The sequence below is a fragment of the Miscanthus floridulus genome, chromosome 7 (assembly GCF_019320115.1).
Source record: "Miscanthus floridulus cultivar M001 chromosome 7, ASM1932011v1, whole genome shotgun sequence".
Classification (NCBI taxonomy): Eukaryota; Viridiplantae; Streptophyta; class Magnoliopsida; order Poales; family Poaceae; genus Miscanthus; species Miscanthus floridulus.
This window is the reverse complement of record NC_089586.1, coordinates 19,802,307-19,821,920: the sequence shown is the minus strand read 5'-3', so window position 1 is coordinate 19,821,920 and position 19,614 is coordinate 19,802,307. Positions and strand designations below refer to the sequence as shown.

The 19,614-nt window shown below is 47.1% G+C and overlaps 1 protein-coding gene and 1 pseudogene across 5 annotated transcripts; both read left to right on the top strand.

The window, feature by feature from the left end:
* The first annotated feature begins 1,543 nt into the window (after nucleotides 1-1,543).
* LOC136466679 (tyrosine-sulfated glycopeptide receptor 1-like) lies at nucleotides 1,544-5,409 on the top strand. 5 transcript variants are annotated; one of them, XM_066465163.1, is made up of 3 exons: nucleotides 1,544-1,566; nucleotides 1,662-1,848; nucleotides 2,006-5,409. In XM_066465163.1, exon 3 carries the CDS (start codon nucleotides 3,260-3,262, stop codon nucleotides 5,396-5,398), a length of 2,139 nt encoding a protein of 712 aa, XP_066321260.1. In that variant the 5' UTR covers nucleotides 1,544-1,566; nucleotides 1,662-1,848; nucleotides 2,006-3,259; the 3' UTR covers nucleotides 5,399-5,409. The 5 variants fall into 5 exon arrangements, with proteins under 5 accessions (XP_066321260.1, XP_066321259.1, XP_066321258.1 ...); XM_066465162.1 differs by having other exon boundaries at nucleotides 2,003-5,409; XM_066465161.1 differs by having other exon boundaries at nucleotides 1,662-2,259; nucleotides 2,599-5,409.
* A 4,888-nt stretch (nucleotides 5,410-10,297) lies between these two features.
* On the top strand, nucleotides 10,298-12,448 carry LOC136466678 (uncharacterized; annotated as a pseudogene).
* The last annotated feature ends 7,166 nt before the right edge of the window (nucleotides 12,449-19,614 follow it).

Here is a 19,614-nt window from a genome sequence, read left to right as displayed (position 1 = left end):
CTTGAAACATAGGCTTACAACATGTCTGAAAAACATCCAGAAACACCTGAAACACAGCATTGCCGTGTTGCCATGACCTACCTGATGGTGAATTGCGGTAGACCGACGAGGAGGACAGGGAGTGGATGGAGGCCGCTCTAGTGGAGGCGCTAGAGTGGCAACGACAAGGCCCAGCCAAGCAGGGGCGTGGAAGGCAGCCGCCCAGAGGGGCCTTGCGAGGAGCGCCGTCTCCTAGATCACCCCCGACACCATGGGCTGCTCTAGCACCCTCGCCACCGCCGACGGCACATACCCCATCGGAGCCGCCTCGCGGGGCTACGACGGGGGTCGGGGTAGTGTGGGTGGGTGGGGAAGGAGATGAGGTGCGCGGCGCGGCGTAGGACAGAGTACGGCCCAGGAATGGGGAGCCAAGTGTCGCGGGAGGCACACGCGTCGTGGGAGGGAGCGAGCGGCGAGGAAAGGCGACAACAGTGAGGCGGAGCACGGGCGCAGCGGCGATTCGAGAATGGATGCGGTCACGACAACGATTCAAGAGAAAAAGTGAGCAAATATTTTTTTATTTTTTTGAGCAACGCGAGCGACCGTGTATTGGGGCGGATCTATGTGGACGGTCGGGGTCAGCTGACCCCTACGACTTGCTAGTTTCACCTTATACCTATATACGTTTTCAGCATAAAAAAATATTTTGACCCCGGCAGCCCAACACAGCTAAGTTTAACAGCAGCCCAATTTGTGAGATGAAAGGCCTGCACTGGAGCCCACAGAGCCCATTGTTGCAAGGGCGAAGGCCGAAGGTTGCAATCGCCAATGGGCAATTGGTGCTGATGGATAAGTTTCATGTGTGGCTGGTCTTTGTGGGGCTATGATGTTCACATGGTCATGGTCCTTGTGGCTGTTATTCTATTTTTAGGATAGCATCTTAGACTAGAGGACAACATCTTAGACTAGAGGACAACATCTTAGCTAGGACAGCATATTAGCATCTTAGACTAACATCTTAAACTAGCATCTTGGCATATGCTTGGCTGGCTAGTAGCCTATAAATATGTAACCCCAACTCCTCAGGTTGATATGGCATTTGTGTGAGCTCGTGTGAGAAATAGACAAGAAAATTACCCCAACTCCTAGTGTCATCCTCTCTCGATGAGAGTAAGAATTCTGCTACTACCCAGAGCGAGAATTCAGCGACTAACAGGTGCTGGTGGCTTACCGCAGCCCCGCAGAAACATTCGATGATTTTTCTCCCTCCATCCGACCTTGCAACTTCCGCTTGGCGAGTCGGCGAGGAGCCGAGGACGGACGGCCGGCGGCGGCGCGGCGATACTCTACGTCGGAGTCTCCGACTCTCCGTTGATTAGGTCCTATTCAAGTACGGAATCCCTGTTTACAGGGGCCTGCCTGTTTATTCCCCAATCTACAAGTTGAGATGCTTGCAGCTTATCGTTTTTTTTTCTTTTTCAGTTTTATGTATAATATAATCGGAAGGGGAGGTAAAGGCAATTCGCTATTTTGCTTGCGTGTTCCAACAGATCAGATACTAGAGATCTCTTGCAGCAAACATGCCACGTAAGTAAATTAGTGACTTTTTAATCATAAGTACAGCTAATTGTGCATTCAATATCTACTTGCATGTTTAACTTTTTGATTGAATAATTTGATAGGCAATCAAAGCACAATGGATCGCTTTTTGAAAAGGAAATTAACCCCAGCAAGTGATAATGAAAATGTTGATGGAGGCATCTTGAGAGGAGATGGAAGGGAGAATATTTATGGAGGTCAAGAAGAGATGCAAATCCAACAAACACCAACAATACAACTCATATTTCTTTGCGGATCTCACGGCATGATGTAAATTTTGACGAGCTTCCGTATGATCCAACGGATAGAAGGAGAATTTCCGATTACATAGGCGAAAAGCTACAAAATGAGATAAGATGGAAGTATTTGATTAGAGGTCCTTTTAGACCACCACCTGGTTTTAAATATCCACATAAAATCATAGCAGGTCATCCACGCCGATTTCAAGCTGAATGGTTCGCAAAATATGATTGGCTTGAGTATAGTGAGAAGGTCGATAAATGTTTGACAGTAGTGAAAATTGTGATGACAGACCTACGAAACCGAATCGGCGATGAATTTATGAATGATTATGCCATCTGCTTCGTCGAGCAAGAATTTCTTGATGCTATTCCAAATGATGATATCATAGTTCGTTTTCAGAATATGGCTGATCGTACTCACAGGATGAAATTATAAGAGGTAACCACTATTGTAAATAGTTTCTTTTGTCGCATTATTGTTATCATTACATTTATCCCTGTATGAATGCTTACTATTTGCAATATACTATTGTTTTTATACATGGTGTTAGATTATTATCAACTATAGTTGTGGCTCTAAGGCTAGGGCGACCCCAGCGGCGATTTATCCCAGATTCGTCACTACCGTGCAATTGATAGTGTTGAGCCGTTCGGGCAGGCGAGGCCCACCAACGTGGACGTCCGACAACGTGGACGTCCGAACGATCGGACGTCTTACCCATATCATTACCGATAATCTACATAACAGTTGAATCTCACTGACTTCAGCACTACGCAGGCATGACCCTTCCTGATAGCGGTTGCCGGTTGGATCTCACTGATTTCCAATGTACGTATTCCTTACAATTGATATAAACCAATTTCCTCTCTGTTTGAGACGAGCAGCACCGTACGACACCCAAACAAAGACCAAAACCAAGACCAAGGCTTTGCATGCCACTGGTGGTCAGTAGCTGCACGACAAAGCTGGCGATTGCATAGCTAAGTAGCCGGGCCAACTGGCCAAGGGGCTGGCGGTTCATTGCTTCAGGTTCAGGTTCTCTACCAAAAAAAGACACAGTACTATCAGCAGCTTCAGGTTCTCTTCCGAAAAAAAGATGCAATATTATCAGCAGCTTCAGGTTCTCTACCAAAAAAAAGGGTGCATACAAGAATAAAAAAGTCTACAATGTTCCTCTCGTACAAATAAAAAGTCTACAATGACAAGGAAATCAGCCGTACTTGTTCTTATTTCAATGTGCAGGCCATAGCTTTCTTGACAGGCGATGCAGAACGCAAGTTGTGTTTGCTAGTCCAGTGAGATGTGTTCATGCTCTGATGACTTTTTTTGTGCCATGCTCGTACTCTTCATGTGGAATGGGGGAAAAAAAAGGCCAGAGCAAGCCACCCATGTTAGCAACAAAGCAGGAAGCAAAAGCAGCAACAGCATGTAGCCAGACATGGGTTTCTCCAGCCTTGCTCTCGGCATGCTGCTGCTGCTCTCCTTGTCCTCTGTCTCCTCTCATGCCACTCCGTGCCCTGACCAGGACAAGAGATCCCTCCTCCGCTTCATTGCGGAGCTCTCAGTTGACAGCGGCCTTGCCATGTCGTCATGGTGGAACGACACAGCAGACTGCTGCTTGTGGAAAGGCATCACCTGCAACGGAGACGGGGTGGTCACAGAGGTCTCCCTGCCCGGCAGGGGACTCCAAGGGCGCATCTCGCCGGCCCTTGGTGAACTCACCGGGTTGCTGCACATCAACCTTTCATGGAATGCGCTGTCTGGTGGACTTCCACTAGAGCAGCTCATGTCCTCCGGTAGCATAGTCACCATTGACGTCAGTTTCAGTTACCTCAAGGGAGAGCTAGGTGAGCTGTCATCTTCAGTCACCCATGGCCGGCCACTGCAGGTGCTGAACATCTCGAGCAACCAGTTTACTGGAGAGTTTCCATCAAGAACATGGAAGCTGTTGAAGAATCTGGTCACGCTCAACGTGAGCAACAACAGCTTTAGCGGGCAGGTACCATCTTCTTTCTGCCTTGCCTCGGCATCCATCACCGTTCTTGAGCTTCAGTGCAATCAGTTCAGTGGAAAGATTCCCCTCGTGCTCGGCAACTGCTCTAATCTCAAAGTGCTTAAGGCTGGTCACAATAACCTAGGTGGGACTATCCCTGATGAACTGTTCAATGCTACCTCGTTGGAGCACCTGTCACTTCGTAACGCCGGTTTGCAAGGAACACTTGATGGTTCACCTATTGGCAAACTCAGTGATCTGGTTACTCTAGATCTTGGAGAGAACAATTTCACAGGCACGATTCCAGACTCCATAGGTCTGCTCAAGACGTTGGAACAGCTCCATTTGGACTACAACATGATGTCTGGGGAGCTACCATCAACTCTGTGCAACTGTACAAATCTCGTAACGATTATCCTCAAGAACAACTATTTCAGTGGAGAACTTACCAAGGTCAACTTCTCCACCCTGATCAATCTAGAAATGCTAGATCTTCTGTATAACAACTTCAGTGGCACAATTCCAGGAAGCATCTACTCTTGCAGCAATATGGTTGCACTGCGACTGTCCTACAACAACTTCCATGGGCAGCTTTCGCCGAGAATAGGCAACTTGGAGTCCCTTATTTTCCTATCAATTGGCTCCAACAATTTTACAAATATAACAAATACACTTCATGTCCTCAGAGATTGTAAGAACCTTACCTTCCTATATCTGGAGACCAACTTCAAAGGTGAAGCCATGCCACAAGATGAAACGGTTGATGGTTTTCAGAATCTTCAGGTTTTCACATTGCATATGTGCTCATTGTCTGGAAAATTTCCTCATTGGATATCAAGGCTCAAAAATTTGAAGGTATTATTATTGCATAACAATCAGCTCAATGGACCAATACCTGCCTGGATCAAAAGCCTAGAGTCACTACTCTATCTAGACATATCAAATAACAGATTTGCAGGGGAAATACCAAGTGCCCTAATGGAGTTGCCAATGCTAACGACAGGAAGGGCTCCAACCCAATTGGACCCTATGGTATTTGAGCTACCTGTTTCTTTAGGTCAATCGCTTCAGGTCCGGGAAACAAGTGGGATCCCAAAAGTGCTGAATCTTGGTCACAATAACTTCACTGGTGTGATTCCCCAAGAGATTGGTCAGCTGAAATCACTGACCACGCTCAACATTAGCTTCAACATGTTATCAGGGGAGATACCACAGCAGCTCTGCAACCTGTCAAACCTGCAGGTGCTTGACTTGTCTAGCAACCATTTCACAGGCGCACTCCCGTCGGATCTCAACACCCTGCACTTTTTGTCTGCATTCAATGTTTCTAACAACGACTTAAAAGGGCCAATCCCAACTGGAGGCCAGTTCAGCACATTCCCAAATTCAAGCTTCGAAGGGAACCCAGAGCTGTGTGGTGTCATGGTCAATCAGCTATGTGGCCGGGCAGAAGCACCTCCTGGCTTCTCCACTCTCTCCAAAGAACAATCAGACCGAAGGGTTGCCTTCGTGATTGCTTTTGGGCCTTTCTTTGTTGTAGGGGTACTTTATGACCAATTAGTCTTGGCAAAGTATTTTGGCTAGTCTCACTTCATATGTGGATTTGACAATAGTCTTAGTAATACTTGCCTTCTGTCAGGTTTAGCAACACCTGTAACAACCGAGCTTTGCAGCCTTTGCTCATATCTGTGAACCCTAGCATGTGTGGACTTCTCACTTATGGGCTGAAGCATGTTCCATTTGGAGCAAACGAAAAAGCTGCGTGAAACAGTCGAAATCTTTTTTTTAAAGGACTCAACGTCTCAACTTAGATGGAAATTTAGATAGATTCCCATGTAGCTCATGTTTTCCGCTGCAGAATTGCAATGTGAAGGTATACATGGTAGGAAGAGCAATAGAGGCGGTGCACCGGCGAGCTGTGGGCGCGGATGCGGGCTCCGACGAGCTTCGGGATTACAGCCGCTGGGCCTCGACCTCGATTCGACGTCCCTGCACACAAATCGAGGATCGCCAGTCAGAGAAGTCTCCCCCAAGCTGCAGAAAAAGCAACACCGGCCAAAGAAGGCCGCGCCCTCACGCGGCGGCTCCAGACTTGCTCGCCGATGGCATGCGGGGGAGGCGGACGTGATCCCAATGGCGCGCGTCCCCGAGCTGCGGATCGAGCGCCGGCGGCGCAGCGGTCCTCGATTTGGCGTCAAAAGAAACAGGAAACTATGTAGATTTTCGTGAGAAAATATGTTCATCATTCAATTTTTTTTCTGTATAATAACACTGCACAGATAAGTAATGGTAAATAAACATATATAAATTATAGGTGCACATTTCATTTTTTAAGAAAAGGGAGGGCCTGGTGCGGTAGAGTCTTACCGCATGTGATCGAAAGGTTCCGGGTTTGAGTCGTAGTCTCCTCGTATTGCATAGGCGAGGGTAAGGCTTGCCACTGACATTCTTCCCCAGACCAGCATGAGCTCTCTGCACTGGGTACGTCCTTTTATTTCATTTTTCAAGAAATCATACTTCTCTTTAGTTTGACTAATAAACATATATAAATAAGTATTAAAATTTATGGTATGTAATAAGTAACAAGTATCATCAGATTAAGTGTAAAAATGTACTCCCATACCTCTGTTCTAAATTATAAGTCGCTTTGACTTTTTTATCCATCTATTTTGCTATTTATCTAGATATAATAATATGTCTAGATACGTAGTAAAATGATTGAACAAAAAAGTCAAAGCGACTTATGAACGGAGGGAGTATTTATAAATAAATTTATTTAGAGATATAAATATTGATATTATTTTCTATATATCTAGTCACTCAAGAAATTAGATACATTTATATTGGTACTGATGGAAGGGCGGGCCTGGTGCAAGCGGTAGAGTCTTACCGTCTGTGACCGGAAAGTCTCGGGTTCGAGTCGCGGTCTCCTCGCATTGCACAGGCGAGAGTAAGGCTTGTCACTAACATTCTTTCTCAGACTCCGCACAGAGCGGGAGCTCACTACACTGGGTATGTCTTTTTTTATTGGTACTGATGAGAAATCATTCCGTTGCTTTGGCAAATTGAATGGAGAGAGTATTCATCCTTCTGTTGCTTTGGCAAATTGGGCCATCTAGGTGGGGGCTGGCTATGGATGTAGCCTGCAGGAGAAGCAACTTAGGCAGGGTGTAAATTTGGGCTTAGGGTCGAATTGGTTCGCTTCTAAAATTTGTCATGCTAATGATTTAGAAGCCATGATATTGTCTAGCATTTAATTTGCTATCAAAACTTGTCAAACTCTCATATTTGGCTTGCCAAATTCATGGCAATGTTTTTGCCCAACTTTTGGCTTGCCAAATCTTTGGCATGGTAAATTTTGGATGGTCAACCAAGCATGCCCTTAATTTGGTTGTCACGTTGCAAATACCATGTAAATCATTCTGATTTCAGAAATGTTTGTTAAAATAATGGCAGATGCAGGGGGTTCATCATGTTTCCTGCAATAACGCAAAGTTTGAAGATTCAAAGCCACACTAGTCTGTTAATTAGGATGAAGAACTGTCGGCGAATGCATATTTGATTGTGGTGTTTCTTTGAAATATATATGCTGAAAATACAAGACAGTACACTGGAAAAAAATTGCAAACCAAATAAGTAACCTCCACGGTCAAGAACAGCTGGTGAAAAAAATAAAAAATTACACTCATCAGGCAAAAGATGTCCTCGCTCTCATTATACATAGTTATATACACATAGCACAATAGTTATGTAAACTCAGACTTAGCCAAAATACTTTGACAAGACTATTTGATCATACAACACCCTACACCAAAGAAAGCACAAAAAGCAATCACAAAGGCTATCCTTCTGTCTCTTTGTTCAGTGGTCAGAGCAGAGACCAGAGGCGCCTGAGCAGAACCACAAGGCCGGTCAATAGTATTTCCACACAACTTTGGGTTGCCTTGAAAGCTTGAATCTGTGAATGTACTGAACTGGCCTCCTCTCGGAATTGGCCCTTCTAAATCATTGTTAGAAACATTGATTGTAGAGAGGAAGTGAAGGTTGTTAAGGTCTGATGGGATTGCACCTGTGAGAAGGTTGTTTGACAAGTCTAGCACTGCAGATTTTCCAGGCTGCAGAGCTGCACCGGAATCTCTCCGGACAAGCTGTTAGAGCTGAGATTGAGTATAGTGAGTGATTTCAACTGACCAATCTCTTTAGGGATCGCTCCGGCGAAGTTGTTATAGCCAAGATTCAGCATATTTGGGAAACCACTGATTGTCCGGTACTCAAATGATGTACCTCTGTAAACAATCAGCAGAAATATACTTTGATCCAAATGGATCGCCTTATTTTCTGCTGTTAGCATTGGCATCTCCATTAACGCTGTTGGTATTTCCCCTGCAAGCTTGTTGTATGATATGTCTAGATGGAAAAGCGACTTTAAGCTCTTTATCTAGGCAGGTATTGGTCCACTGAGTTGATTATTGCGAACACAAGGTTGACAAGTACCCTTGTGTGTTCGTTTTGTAATGAGTGATTGTCAATGTGATCCACAAAGTAGGTTGAGTGGTGACTAACCCTACCATGGCGAAAGCTATATGTGCGACATGTCTTTTGGCTTGTGTTGTGCAGGTGTGGAGCTCGGATGTGGTGGTCGACGGCGAGGTGAAGGTCAAGGAGGACGTGCCGTGCCGACAGACCGGGAGCGGTGAAGGACGGACGTGAGGCTTGGACCGAGGGACCCAGAGGCGGGGTGACTAGCCATGGTGGCTGACACTTGGGACATCGACAAGTGCAAGAAGACATGGAGTGACGGTGTTGACCGGGTCAAGACGGCGGACGCGTGAGTCGAGCGAGGCTCAGGAGGACTTGGCGGGCCGGCCGGTCGAGGACGGCGGTGACACGCGTCGGATGGCGGGGGACGCGTATGGAGTACGCTACTCGCGGACGGTTTGATGGTTTGGACCTCAAAACCATCGGATGGACGGTTTACGGGTTTGGGCCTCAAAACCCGGGCGGAGGTTCCGAGGAGGGACGGACGGCACGTGGCGGCATCGGGGAGTTCGCGTCGAGGCGAAGCTACCGGTGAGAAGGCGCGGTGGCCGTCGGATCAAGATTACACCGGGTTGGACAACAACGCCCTTGGGCTTAGCGGTTCAACTCATTTGTATCCAGGGGCAAAACTGGGAATGTGTAATAGCCCTGTTAAATAGGATGAGGGAGCCCCCATCTCCCTCACCTCCTCCAGTTTTCATTTTCTCCTTTAGGGTTTCTTCCTCTAGTTTGCTTCCATGTATGAGAGAGGTCCACAACTCAAATTGTGACTTGGTTTTGAAGGAATCGGTGGCCGTAACCACCGTATGTCCTCCGGGATTCATGATTTAGTTGTGTTCTTGATGTGATTTTGGTGTTCTTCACGAGCTCCTTTTGTTCCTTCTTGTTTCCCCTCTCGTTTCTTCGATTTGGGACGGTTTTGGTCCGTTCTTGTTGCCTTGGATCGATCAGTGACATGAGTAGAAGCTTTCCACCAAAGGAAATCCACTAATTCCTCACGAGATCGCAGATCCGGGCAATTTTAGTTCTTGACCTATTTCTTGGGGGTTTTCTTCAATTCCTTCGATTCACGGAGTTAGAGTTTGTCTCGGGCTATGATCTTTTAGAGGTTGCCTTTCTACTCACTTGTGAACTCTTGTGCAAAATTTCAAGTCATTTGGAGTTGATTTGATCAAGTTATGGCTTGATTTAATTTTTCCCGAGAAACTGCTCGTTCATACCGGACGTGTCCGATATCATACCGGACGTGTCTGATATTTCTCACTTTGGAGTTTTGAGCTGAAATTTTGTGGAGACCTTCCCTTGGTGTCTAAAGAGCTATGGTTAAAATTTCATGATTTTTGGACATCGTTTGATGGGGTTTTGGATTTTTCTCTTTTGGTCAGCTTGCTGCTGAAAATCCCGGACGTGTCCGATATCATACCGGACGTGTCCGATATTTCTCACTTTGGAGTTTTGAGCTGAAATTTTGTGGAGACCTTCCCTTGGTGTCTAAAGAGCTATGGTTAAAATTTTATGATTTTTGGACACCGTTTGATGGGGTTTTGGATTTTTCTCTTTTGGTCAGCTTGCTGCTGAAAATCCCGGACGTGTCCGATATCATACCGGACGTGTCCGGAAAATACCGGACGTGTTCGATATTTGCAGGAGCAGTGCTGTTTTCTTTTGGGAGTTTGCTCGTTTGGGCTTTGATCTGTGTTCCGTTTGCTCTGTGGTGACCCGCTGTGTTCTGAGGGAGCATCCACCCTTCTCTAGGGTCGTAGTCATCAAGTCTTTCGTGTATGCTTTTTGGGGATTGATGTTGGGACAGTGGTCGAAGATTTCGAAAGAAATTTGAGGCTCCCATTCACCCCCCCTCTGGTCGCCGTTTTCGGTCCTTCAATTGGTATTAGAGCCGGTTAAGGATCATTCCACCTTAATCGGTCCGTGATCCACGAAGGCGACATGGAGCGTGGGTCTGGCAAACCACCGTACTTCGATGGGTCAAACTATCCTTATTAGAAGATCCGCATGTCTGCGCATCTCCAGGGGATTGATTGGCTCGTCTGGGAAATTTGCGAGGATGCTACTTACGTTGTGCTCCCTACCGTGGCCCGTACCACCCAGGATCACAAGGATCGGCACAACGCAAATAGCAAAGCTCGCAGTGTGCTTTTCTCGAGTCTTTCGCTTTCTGAGTTCGAGCGTGTCTCCGATTGTACTACAGCTCGAGAGATCTGGGTGAGGCTTCAGAGCTATCACGAGGGGACCGCACAGGTCAAGACCAGACTCTACGAGACGTACAAGCGCGAGTACGAGAACTTCTCTCAGCTTGATGGCGAGTCCATCGATGCCATGTTTTTCCGCTTTCAGACTATCGTCAACAAAATGAAAGCGAACAAGGCCAACCTACCTTATAGTGATCATGAGAGGGCGCTCAAGCTTCTCTATGCCCTTGATCGAAAGGTATGGGATGTGAAGGTGTCGGCGATCATCGAGTCCGCCAACTACGACACCCTCACTGTTGACGAGCTTTTCAGCAAGCTCAAGTCCACAGAGATCGACTACCAAACCCAAGCCAAGCTCAAGAATCCCTCTGCACCAACCATGGCTTTGGTCTCAGGTAGTGGTTCAAGTTCATTGACTAACCCTTCACAAGCTTCTTTCTCTTTGTCGTGCTTGATGTCAGTCACAGAGGAGCAGCTGGAGTCTCTTGGGGATGATGAGTTGGCACTCGTCATCAGTCGGTTCTCTCGGTTTCACAACAACCGTTTGAATCGCCGACGCAGTGGTGGCCCGAAGGAGGGATGCTATGGATGTGGAGATCCGGACCACTTCGTCGCGCACTGCCCCAATAAGAAGCCCTTCATCAACAAGTACGACTCCGGCAAGCGCAAGGATAAGCGCGACTACACCTCTGGCAAGCACAAGGCCAAGGGCGGTTTCGACAAGGAGGCGATCAAGAAGGCGTACCGCAGGAAGGCCAAAGCTCAAGAACGCGCCTTCCTCGCCTCCCTCAGCGACCTCGACGACGACTCCGACGATGATCACTCTTCTTGTCCCTCGACCGACGATGAGTCCGAGAAGAAGCGCGAGGACAAGCTCAACGGTCTCTGCTTTGTCGCCGGTGCAAACCGTGGTGGGTTTTGCACTATGGCGGTTGACGGTGGAGCAAAGCTCAAAAAGGACGTCGACGTCGACGACGACGAAAACGAGGTACCGCCCACACTTGACTCACTTATGCTTGAGCTTGATACTATGAATGATACATTGATGAGTCAAGATAAGTTGCTTAAGCGTGCTGCCCGCGAGAGAAAAGAGTTTAAGGACCAGCTAGAGGTTGCTTTGAAGGAGTTGGAGCTTGCCAAGAGTGGTGTAGTGGTGTCAGAGGAGGAGGAGTGCGATGAGTGCGCTATACACATGTCTAACCTCTCTGACTTGCAATCCAAGTATGCTGTTTTGCTTGATGAATGTGATGAGTTGAAGTCTCGTTCTGGGTTGCTCGGTGCGTGCAAGTCCTGCTCAGGCTTGCAATCTGAGTTGGCAGAGAAGGTTGCCAAACTTGCTGAGTTTGAGAAGGCCAACTTAGATAGCATCACCACTACATGTGTTCGATGTGAAGCTTTGGTGTTGGAGCTTGAGTCCTGCAGGCACGACAAGATGGGAACCGAGGAAGAAAACACACAACTTTGATCCATCTTGAGCTGGGTGTCGTGCAGTGAGCCCTAGTTGGGCATGATGGTGAGCCAGTTCAGGCGGGGAACTGACTCATCGGGAGTAGGCTTTGCTATAGGTGGGAAGGGTGAGCATGTCTATGGCAAGGTTGGTGAACATAGTGGTTTGAACCCAAGTGAGAAACCCACCAACACTTCCAAATTGATCAGGATCCCTCCACCAGAGTCTACCAAGCCTATGATCAAAGATGGTGTGTTTGAAGAACCACCAAAAGCTCCACCATCCAAGCAAGTTTGGGTTCCCAAACCGAACCACTTTCGGAACTCACTCGATACTCTACCCAACATCTCTAGTGCACCCCTTCCTAAAGTCAAAAAGCCTCAGAGAGTGAACCACATCCACAAGAGAGTGAGTCAACCACCATCCAAGAGAGAGGTGAGGTACCACTACGACTATTGCCATAGAGATGGTCATTTGGCTGAGTTTTGCTTTAGGAGGAAGAGAGATGAGCGGCGCGAGTACGAGTTGAACAACCGGAATATGTACCGTCCTCCCCATGGCGTACATGTACCGCCTGTTCAGAGGCACAATGTTAGGCCTAGAGGTGCAATGCCTCAAGGTGCTAGGCCTCAGGTGGTGAGACCACGTGGTGGTCGTGCCCGGTGTGGCCCAAGTCATGATCTATATGACTCTGGACCTCGCGACCGTGGCTTTCAGTCCCACACTCCTAGCGGACCACGTTTTCCCCCACGTGGTGATCGCTTCTCTCTAATGGGACATGGCATGTATGGTGTTTTTCCTAACACTTTTCCAGGGCAAATGACTCAACACTGGTATTCTCCTCATTTCACTAACCCCAGTGTTGTGCCATTTGCTCACCCCCTGTCTTTCTATTGATGCAGAGCGAAGGCCTAGAGAACACGTGGCTTGTTGATTCCGGCTGTTCGCGCCACATGACCGGAAGTTCCAAATGGTTCTCTAGCCTCGACCCCATGCAATACAAGGAGTACATCACATTTGGGGACAATAGCAAAGGTAAGGTGCTGTCTCGTGGGACCATTCGGGTCAATGAGTCTTTTATCTTGAAGGACGTTGCTTTGGTTTCAAGCCTGCATTTTAATTTGCTCTCTGTTTCGCAACTCCTTCAAGATGGGTTTGAGGTGCGCTTTAAGACTGGACTTTCTCGTGTGCTCGATTCTCAGGGACATCTAGTGTGTCAGATCGTTCCTTTTGGCCGAGTTTTCAGAGCTGATTTCTCTCAGTCTTTCGGTTCTTCTCGCTGTTTGGTTGCCGGATCTTCTTCTGATTTGTGGAAGTGGCATAGGAGACTTGGTCACTTGAGCTTCGATCTCCTAGTGAGGTTGAGTTCTCTTGACATGATCCAAGGATTGCCCAAACTTAAGTTTGAGAAGGATCTGGTATGCCATCCCTGTCGCCACGGAAAGATGGTGGCTGCTTCCCATCCTCTAGTGACTCAGGTCATGACCACGAGACCTGGTGAGCTACTCCATATGGACACTGTTGGTTCGGCTCGGGTTCGGTCAGAGGGAGGGAAGTGGTATATTCTTGTGATTGTGGATGATTTTTCTCGCTATTCTTGGGTGTTTTTCATGGAGGGCAAGGACGAAGCGTTTTCTCATGCTTGTGACTTGATCTTGAGGTTGCAAACTGAGTTACCAAAGAATGCCATACGAGCTATCCGCAGCGACAATGGCACTGAGTTCAAAAACTCTCAGTTTAACACCTTCTGTGCTTCCTTGGGTCTTGAACATCAGTTTTCTTCACCCTATGTCCCTCAGCAGAATGGTGTTGTTGAGCGCAAAAATCGGACTTTGGTTGAAATGGCCAGGACGATGCTCGATGAGCATAGGACTCCTAGGCGTTACTGGGCCAAAGCCATCAACACCGCCTGCCATGTTTCAAACCGCATTTTTCTTCGTGCTTTCTTAAAGAAGACATCCTACGAATTGCGGTTTGGGCGTCCACCCAAGGTGAGTCATCTTCGAGTCTTCGGTTGCAGGTGCTTCATTCTTAAGCAAGGTAATCTTAACAAGTTTGAATCTAGATCTTTGGACGGTATATTCCTCGGTTACGCTTCTCATTCACATGCGTATCGTGTGCTTAATCTTGAAACTAACCGTGTCGTGGAGACTTGTGAAGTCACCTTCGACGAAACCATGCCCTCTTTTATTTCTGTCTTTGAACGTGCAGGTGATGAAGAGATGGGTGACAGCATTTTCATTGAGGATGACGATGACGTTGATTGGGATGATCCCAAGCCATCTCAACCAGCTGCCCCGATCGAGCCAGCTTCGACCACTTCGGCTCACGGCCCCAAGCCCTCCACCTCTACTTCATGGGGTCCGTGCGAGCCGCTTCCTCAATCGACTGAGGAGGCCCTAGTTGTGGATGAGGGGGAGGCGACTTCGTCTTTGGGTGCACCTCGACATATCCAGCGATGCCATCCTCCTTAGACCATGATCGGCGACATCGACGAAAGGGTAACGCGTTCCAAGTCTTATCATATTTCCCATTTCGCTCATTCTACTTTCGTAGCTTCTTTTGAGCCTCGAGATATTGGACACGCACTATCTAATGCCGATTGGGTTAATGCTATGCACGAGGAGTTAGAGAACTTTGAGCGGAACCAAGTGTGGGTTTTAGTTCCACCTCCACCAGAGTGCCACCCCATAGGTACAAAGTGGGTTTACAAGAACAAGCAGAGTGAGGATGGGGTGGTGGTGAGAAACAAGGTGAGATTAGTGGCTCAGGGTTTTTGCCAAAAAGAGGGAATAGACTATGAAGAAACCTTTGCTCCTATTGCTCGTCTAGAAGCCATTAGGATTCTTTTAGCATTTGCAGCTTCGAAAGGGTTCAAGTTGTATCAGATGGATGTAAAGAGTGCCTTCTTGAATGGGTACATAGAGGAAGAGGTTTATGTGAGGCAACCCCCTGGCTTTGAAAATCCAAAGTACCCCAACCATGTTTTTAAACTCCACAAAGCCTTGTATGGTTTGAAACAAGCCCCGAGAGCCTGGTATGAGCGTTTGAAAGCTTTCTTGCTTGATAAGGGTTTTAGGATGGGTTCCATAGATAAGACTCTGTTCCTCCTCAAGCAAGGCACATACATCCTTTTGGTTCAGATATACGTGGATGATATAATCTTTGGTGGCTCTTCTCATGCTCTTGTTGCCAAGTTTTCAGATACTATGAGCAGGGAATTTGAGATGAGCATGATGGGTGAATTGACTTTCTTCCTTGGGCTGCAAATCAAGCAAACTCGTGAGGGGACGTTCGTGCACCAAGGCAAGTACACCAAGGACGTGCTCAAGAAATTTGATATGGGTGAGGCCAAGCCTCTTTCAACGCCCATGTCAACCACGATGGCCCTGGATGAGGACAAGGAGGGAGAAGCAGTGGACCAGAAGGAATACCAAAGCATGATCGGGTCCCTGCTGTACCTAACGGCGACGAGACCAGACATCCAATTCGCAGTCTGCTTGTGCGCGCGTTTTCAGTCTTCTCCGCGCACGTCTCATCGTCAAGCCATCAAGCGGATCCTCAGGTACCTTCGTTTCACACCTGAGTTTGGTCTTTGGTTTTCAGCTTCCTCCTCTCTTTCTCTTTGTGGGTATTCTGATGTGGATTATGCTGGTTGTCGTGTTGAGAGGAAGTCCACTTCAGGGACTTGTCAATTTCTTGGATCTTCTCTTGTGTCTTGGTCTTCTCGCAAGCAGTCTAGCGTCGCCCAATCCACCACAGAAGCTGAGTATGTTGCTGCTGCTGCTTGTTGTTCCCAGTTGCTTTGGATGATAGCTACTCTGAGAGACTTTGGGTTAGAGTTTAGGCGAGTGTCTTTGTTTTGTGACAGCACCAGCGCCATAAGTGTAGCCAAAAACCTAGTCCTTCACTCAAAGACAAAGCACATAGAAGTTCGCTTTCACTTCTTGCGTGACCACTATGAGAAAGGTGATATTGATCTGCACCACATTAATACCCAAAACCAGCTCGCAGATATCTTCACCAAACCACTTGACCAAGCCCAGTTTGCTCGCTTGCGAGGGGAGCTTGGAGTTTGTTTCCCTTTTTAGAGGAGGGAAACTTTGGTTGTTGTATTCTAGTTTTGCTTTTCTTTGTAGTTTAGTCTTTGTTTTTGTTTTTATATCATACTTGCATATCATATCATCATGTATCATATTGCATCCTGAGCTTCATCCTTATAGTAGCTAGATTGACACTATGCTCTTGTTGGGGATGTTTATGGATATACATGATGTGCTTTTGGCTTAGGCTCCTCTTGATCAATTGATGCATGTTATGAGCTAAGCTTATTTTCCAAACTGTGAACTTGATTAAAACTTGTTGAAACATGAAATGTGTTCACCACTACTTGTGGCACTAGCATGTGTAGAATGTGTTGAGATCTTTTTCTTGCTTCATGTATATGCTTAGTTGCTACGGCTCATACTTTGAGTTACACACTTGCTTGAGAAACTTGAATTTGTGCTAAAACTTGAAAATCAAACTAAGTGAATTGAAAAGATCGGGATGGGTCTGTACTATCCTATGTCAGAGTATCGAGACAGCTCCAAATTGCACTTATTGGTGAACTTGAGCTCTGTAATGGATACCGAGATCATTGTCTTAAGCTTCTGATTGCTTTTGGCATAGGCTTGACATGGTCGCTAAGTCAGGTTTTGGTGGCACAGATAACCTCCCGCACACACTTGTCTGACAAACTTTGGTAATAAGCTGCATAACTCTGATAAAATTCAATTGGTGTCTAAAATTTGATCAAACCACAAGTTTGTCTCATGACATGATGTGTGAACCTTGTTTGGGGTAGTTCACTTTGCATACATGTGTAGCACAAGGTCGATCTCCTGTCTATTTTTGCTATGTGCTCCTTTGGTGGTGAACCCTCTTTTAAAATTGCTCAAACTTGATCAAAATTGCTTAAATGCCATATTTCATCTCATTTGGTCACTTTGAGCATTTGCTAGCACTTGTATGTGTTGCTATATATACATGACAGCATCAACTAGAGCCTCTTTTCAATCTACTTACTATAATCTTGAAGCTTCTGCATTCGTGCATTTCTGCATTCATAGCATAATTTGAGGGGAAGATGCAATCTTTGGGCTCTAGCTTGATAAGTGCATGTGTCAACAAGGGGGAGAAGTTTCCACACTCACAATGTCACCTAAAGTTGAGCGATATGCATTCATTTGAGAGAGATTGCACTTGTTCAGGGGGAGTTGCATTTGAGGTATTTTGCTAGATGTGTTGAGCTTTTGCCTCTTCTGGAGGGTCTAGCAGTTTTGCATTTGAGGTGTGTTGCTAGATGTGTTGAGCCTTTGCCTCTTCTGGAGGGTCTAGCAGTTTTTCGGTTTTTCGAGCTTTGCTAGTGGTGTTGAGCCCGTTGCCTCTTCTTGAGGGCTAGTTTTGTTTTACTTGGTTGCGTCGAGCCGTTGCCCATGTCTTTGGGGACCAAGTTTTGCTCACCTTCAAATGACCCAGTTTTTGGCTTTTCTTTGGCTTTTGGTCATTCGGGTGAGTTCTTTCTTTTCTCTTCTTCTTTTTCTTTTGCTCAAGCTGTTCGTGTATTGGTGTTGACAATGCACTCATCAAGGGGGAGATTGCGAACATAAGGTTGACAAGTACCCTTGTGTGTTCGTTTTGTGATGAGTGATTGTCAATGTGATCCACGAAGTAGGTTGAGTGGTGACTAACTCTACCATGGCGAAAGCTATGTGTGCGACATGTCTTTTGGCTTGTGTTGTGCAGGTGTGGAGCTCGGATGTGGTGGTCGACGGCGAGGTGAAGGTCAAGGAGGACGTGCCGTGCCGACAGACCGGGAGCGGTAAAGGACGGACGTGAGGCTTGGACCGAGGGACCCAGAGGCCGGGTGACTAGCCATGGTGGCTGACACTTGGGACATCGACAAGTGCAAGAAGACATGGAGTGACGGTGTTGACCGGGTCAAGACGGCGGACGCGTGAGTCGAGCGAGGCTCAGGAGGACTTGGCGGGCCGACCGGTCGAGGACGGCGGTGACACGCGTCGGATGGCGGGGGACGCGTATGGAGTACGCTACTCGCGGACGGTTTGATGGTTTGGACCTCAAAACCATCGGATGGACGGTTTACGGGTTTGGGCCTCAAAACCCGGGCGGAGGTTCCGAGGAGGGACGGACGGCATGTGGCGGCATCGGGGAGTTCGCGTTGAGGCGAAGCTACCGGTGAGAAGGCGCGGTGGCCGTCGGATCAAGATTACACCGGGTTGGACAACAACGCCCTTGGGCTTAGCGGTTCAACTCATTTGTATCCAGGGACAAAACTGGGAATGTGTAATAGCCCTGTTAAATAGGATGAGGGAGCCCCCATCTCCCTCACCTCCTCCAGTTTTCATTTTCTCCTTTAGGGTTTCTTCCTCTAGTTTGCTTCCATGTATGAGAGAGGTCCACAACTCAAATTGTGACTTGGTTTTGAAGGAATCGGTGGCCGTAACCACCGTATGTCCTCCGGGATTCATGATTTAGTTGTGTTCTTGATGTGATTTTGGTGTTCTTCACGAGCTCCTTTTGTCCCTTCTTGTTTCCCCTCTCGTTTCTTCGATTTGGGACGGTTTTGGTCCGTTCTTGTTGCCTTGGATCGATCAGTGACATGAGTAGAAGCTTTCCACCGAAGGAAATCCACTAATTCCTCACGAGATCGTAGATCCGGGTAATTTTAGTTCTTGACCTATTTCTTGGGGGTTTTCTTCAATTCCTTCGATTCACGGAGTTAGAGTTTGTCTCGGGCTATGATCTTTTAGAGGTTGCCTTTCTACTCGCTTGTGAACTCTTGTGCAAAATTTCAAGTCATTTGGAGTTGATTTGATCAAGTTATGGCTTGATTTAATTTTTTCCGAGAAACTGCTCGTTCATACCGGACGTGTCCGATATTATACCGGACGTGTCCGATATTTCTCACTTTGGAGTTTTGAGCTGAAATTTTGTGGAGACCTTCCCTTGGTGTCTAAAGAGCTATGGTTAAAATTTCATGATTTTTGGACACCGTTTGATGGGGTTTTGGATTTTTCTCTTTTGGTCAGCTTGCTGCTGAAAATCCCGGATGTGTCCGATATCATACCGGACGTGTCCGATATTTCTCACTTTGGAGTTTTGAGCTGAAATTTTGTGGAGACCTTCCCTTGGTGTCTAAAGAGCTATGGTTAAAATTTCATGATTTTTGGACACCGTTTGATGGGGTTTTGGATTTTTCTCTTTTGGTCAGCTTGCTGCTGAAAATCCCGGACGTGTCCGATATCATACCGGACGTGTCCGGAAAATACCGGACGTGTCCGATATAATACCGGACGTGTCCGATATTTGCAGGAGCAGTGCTGTTTTTTTTTGGGAGTTTGCTCGTTTGGGCTTTGATCTGTGTTCCGTTTGCTCTGTGGTGACCCGCTGTGTTCTGAGGGAGCATCCACCCTTCTCTAGGGTCGTGGTCATCAAGTCTTTCGTGTATGCTTTTTGGGGATTGATGTTGGGACAGTGGTCGAAGATTTCGAAAGAAATTTGAGGCTCCCATTCACCCCCCTCTGGTCGCCGTTTCCGGTCCT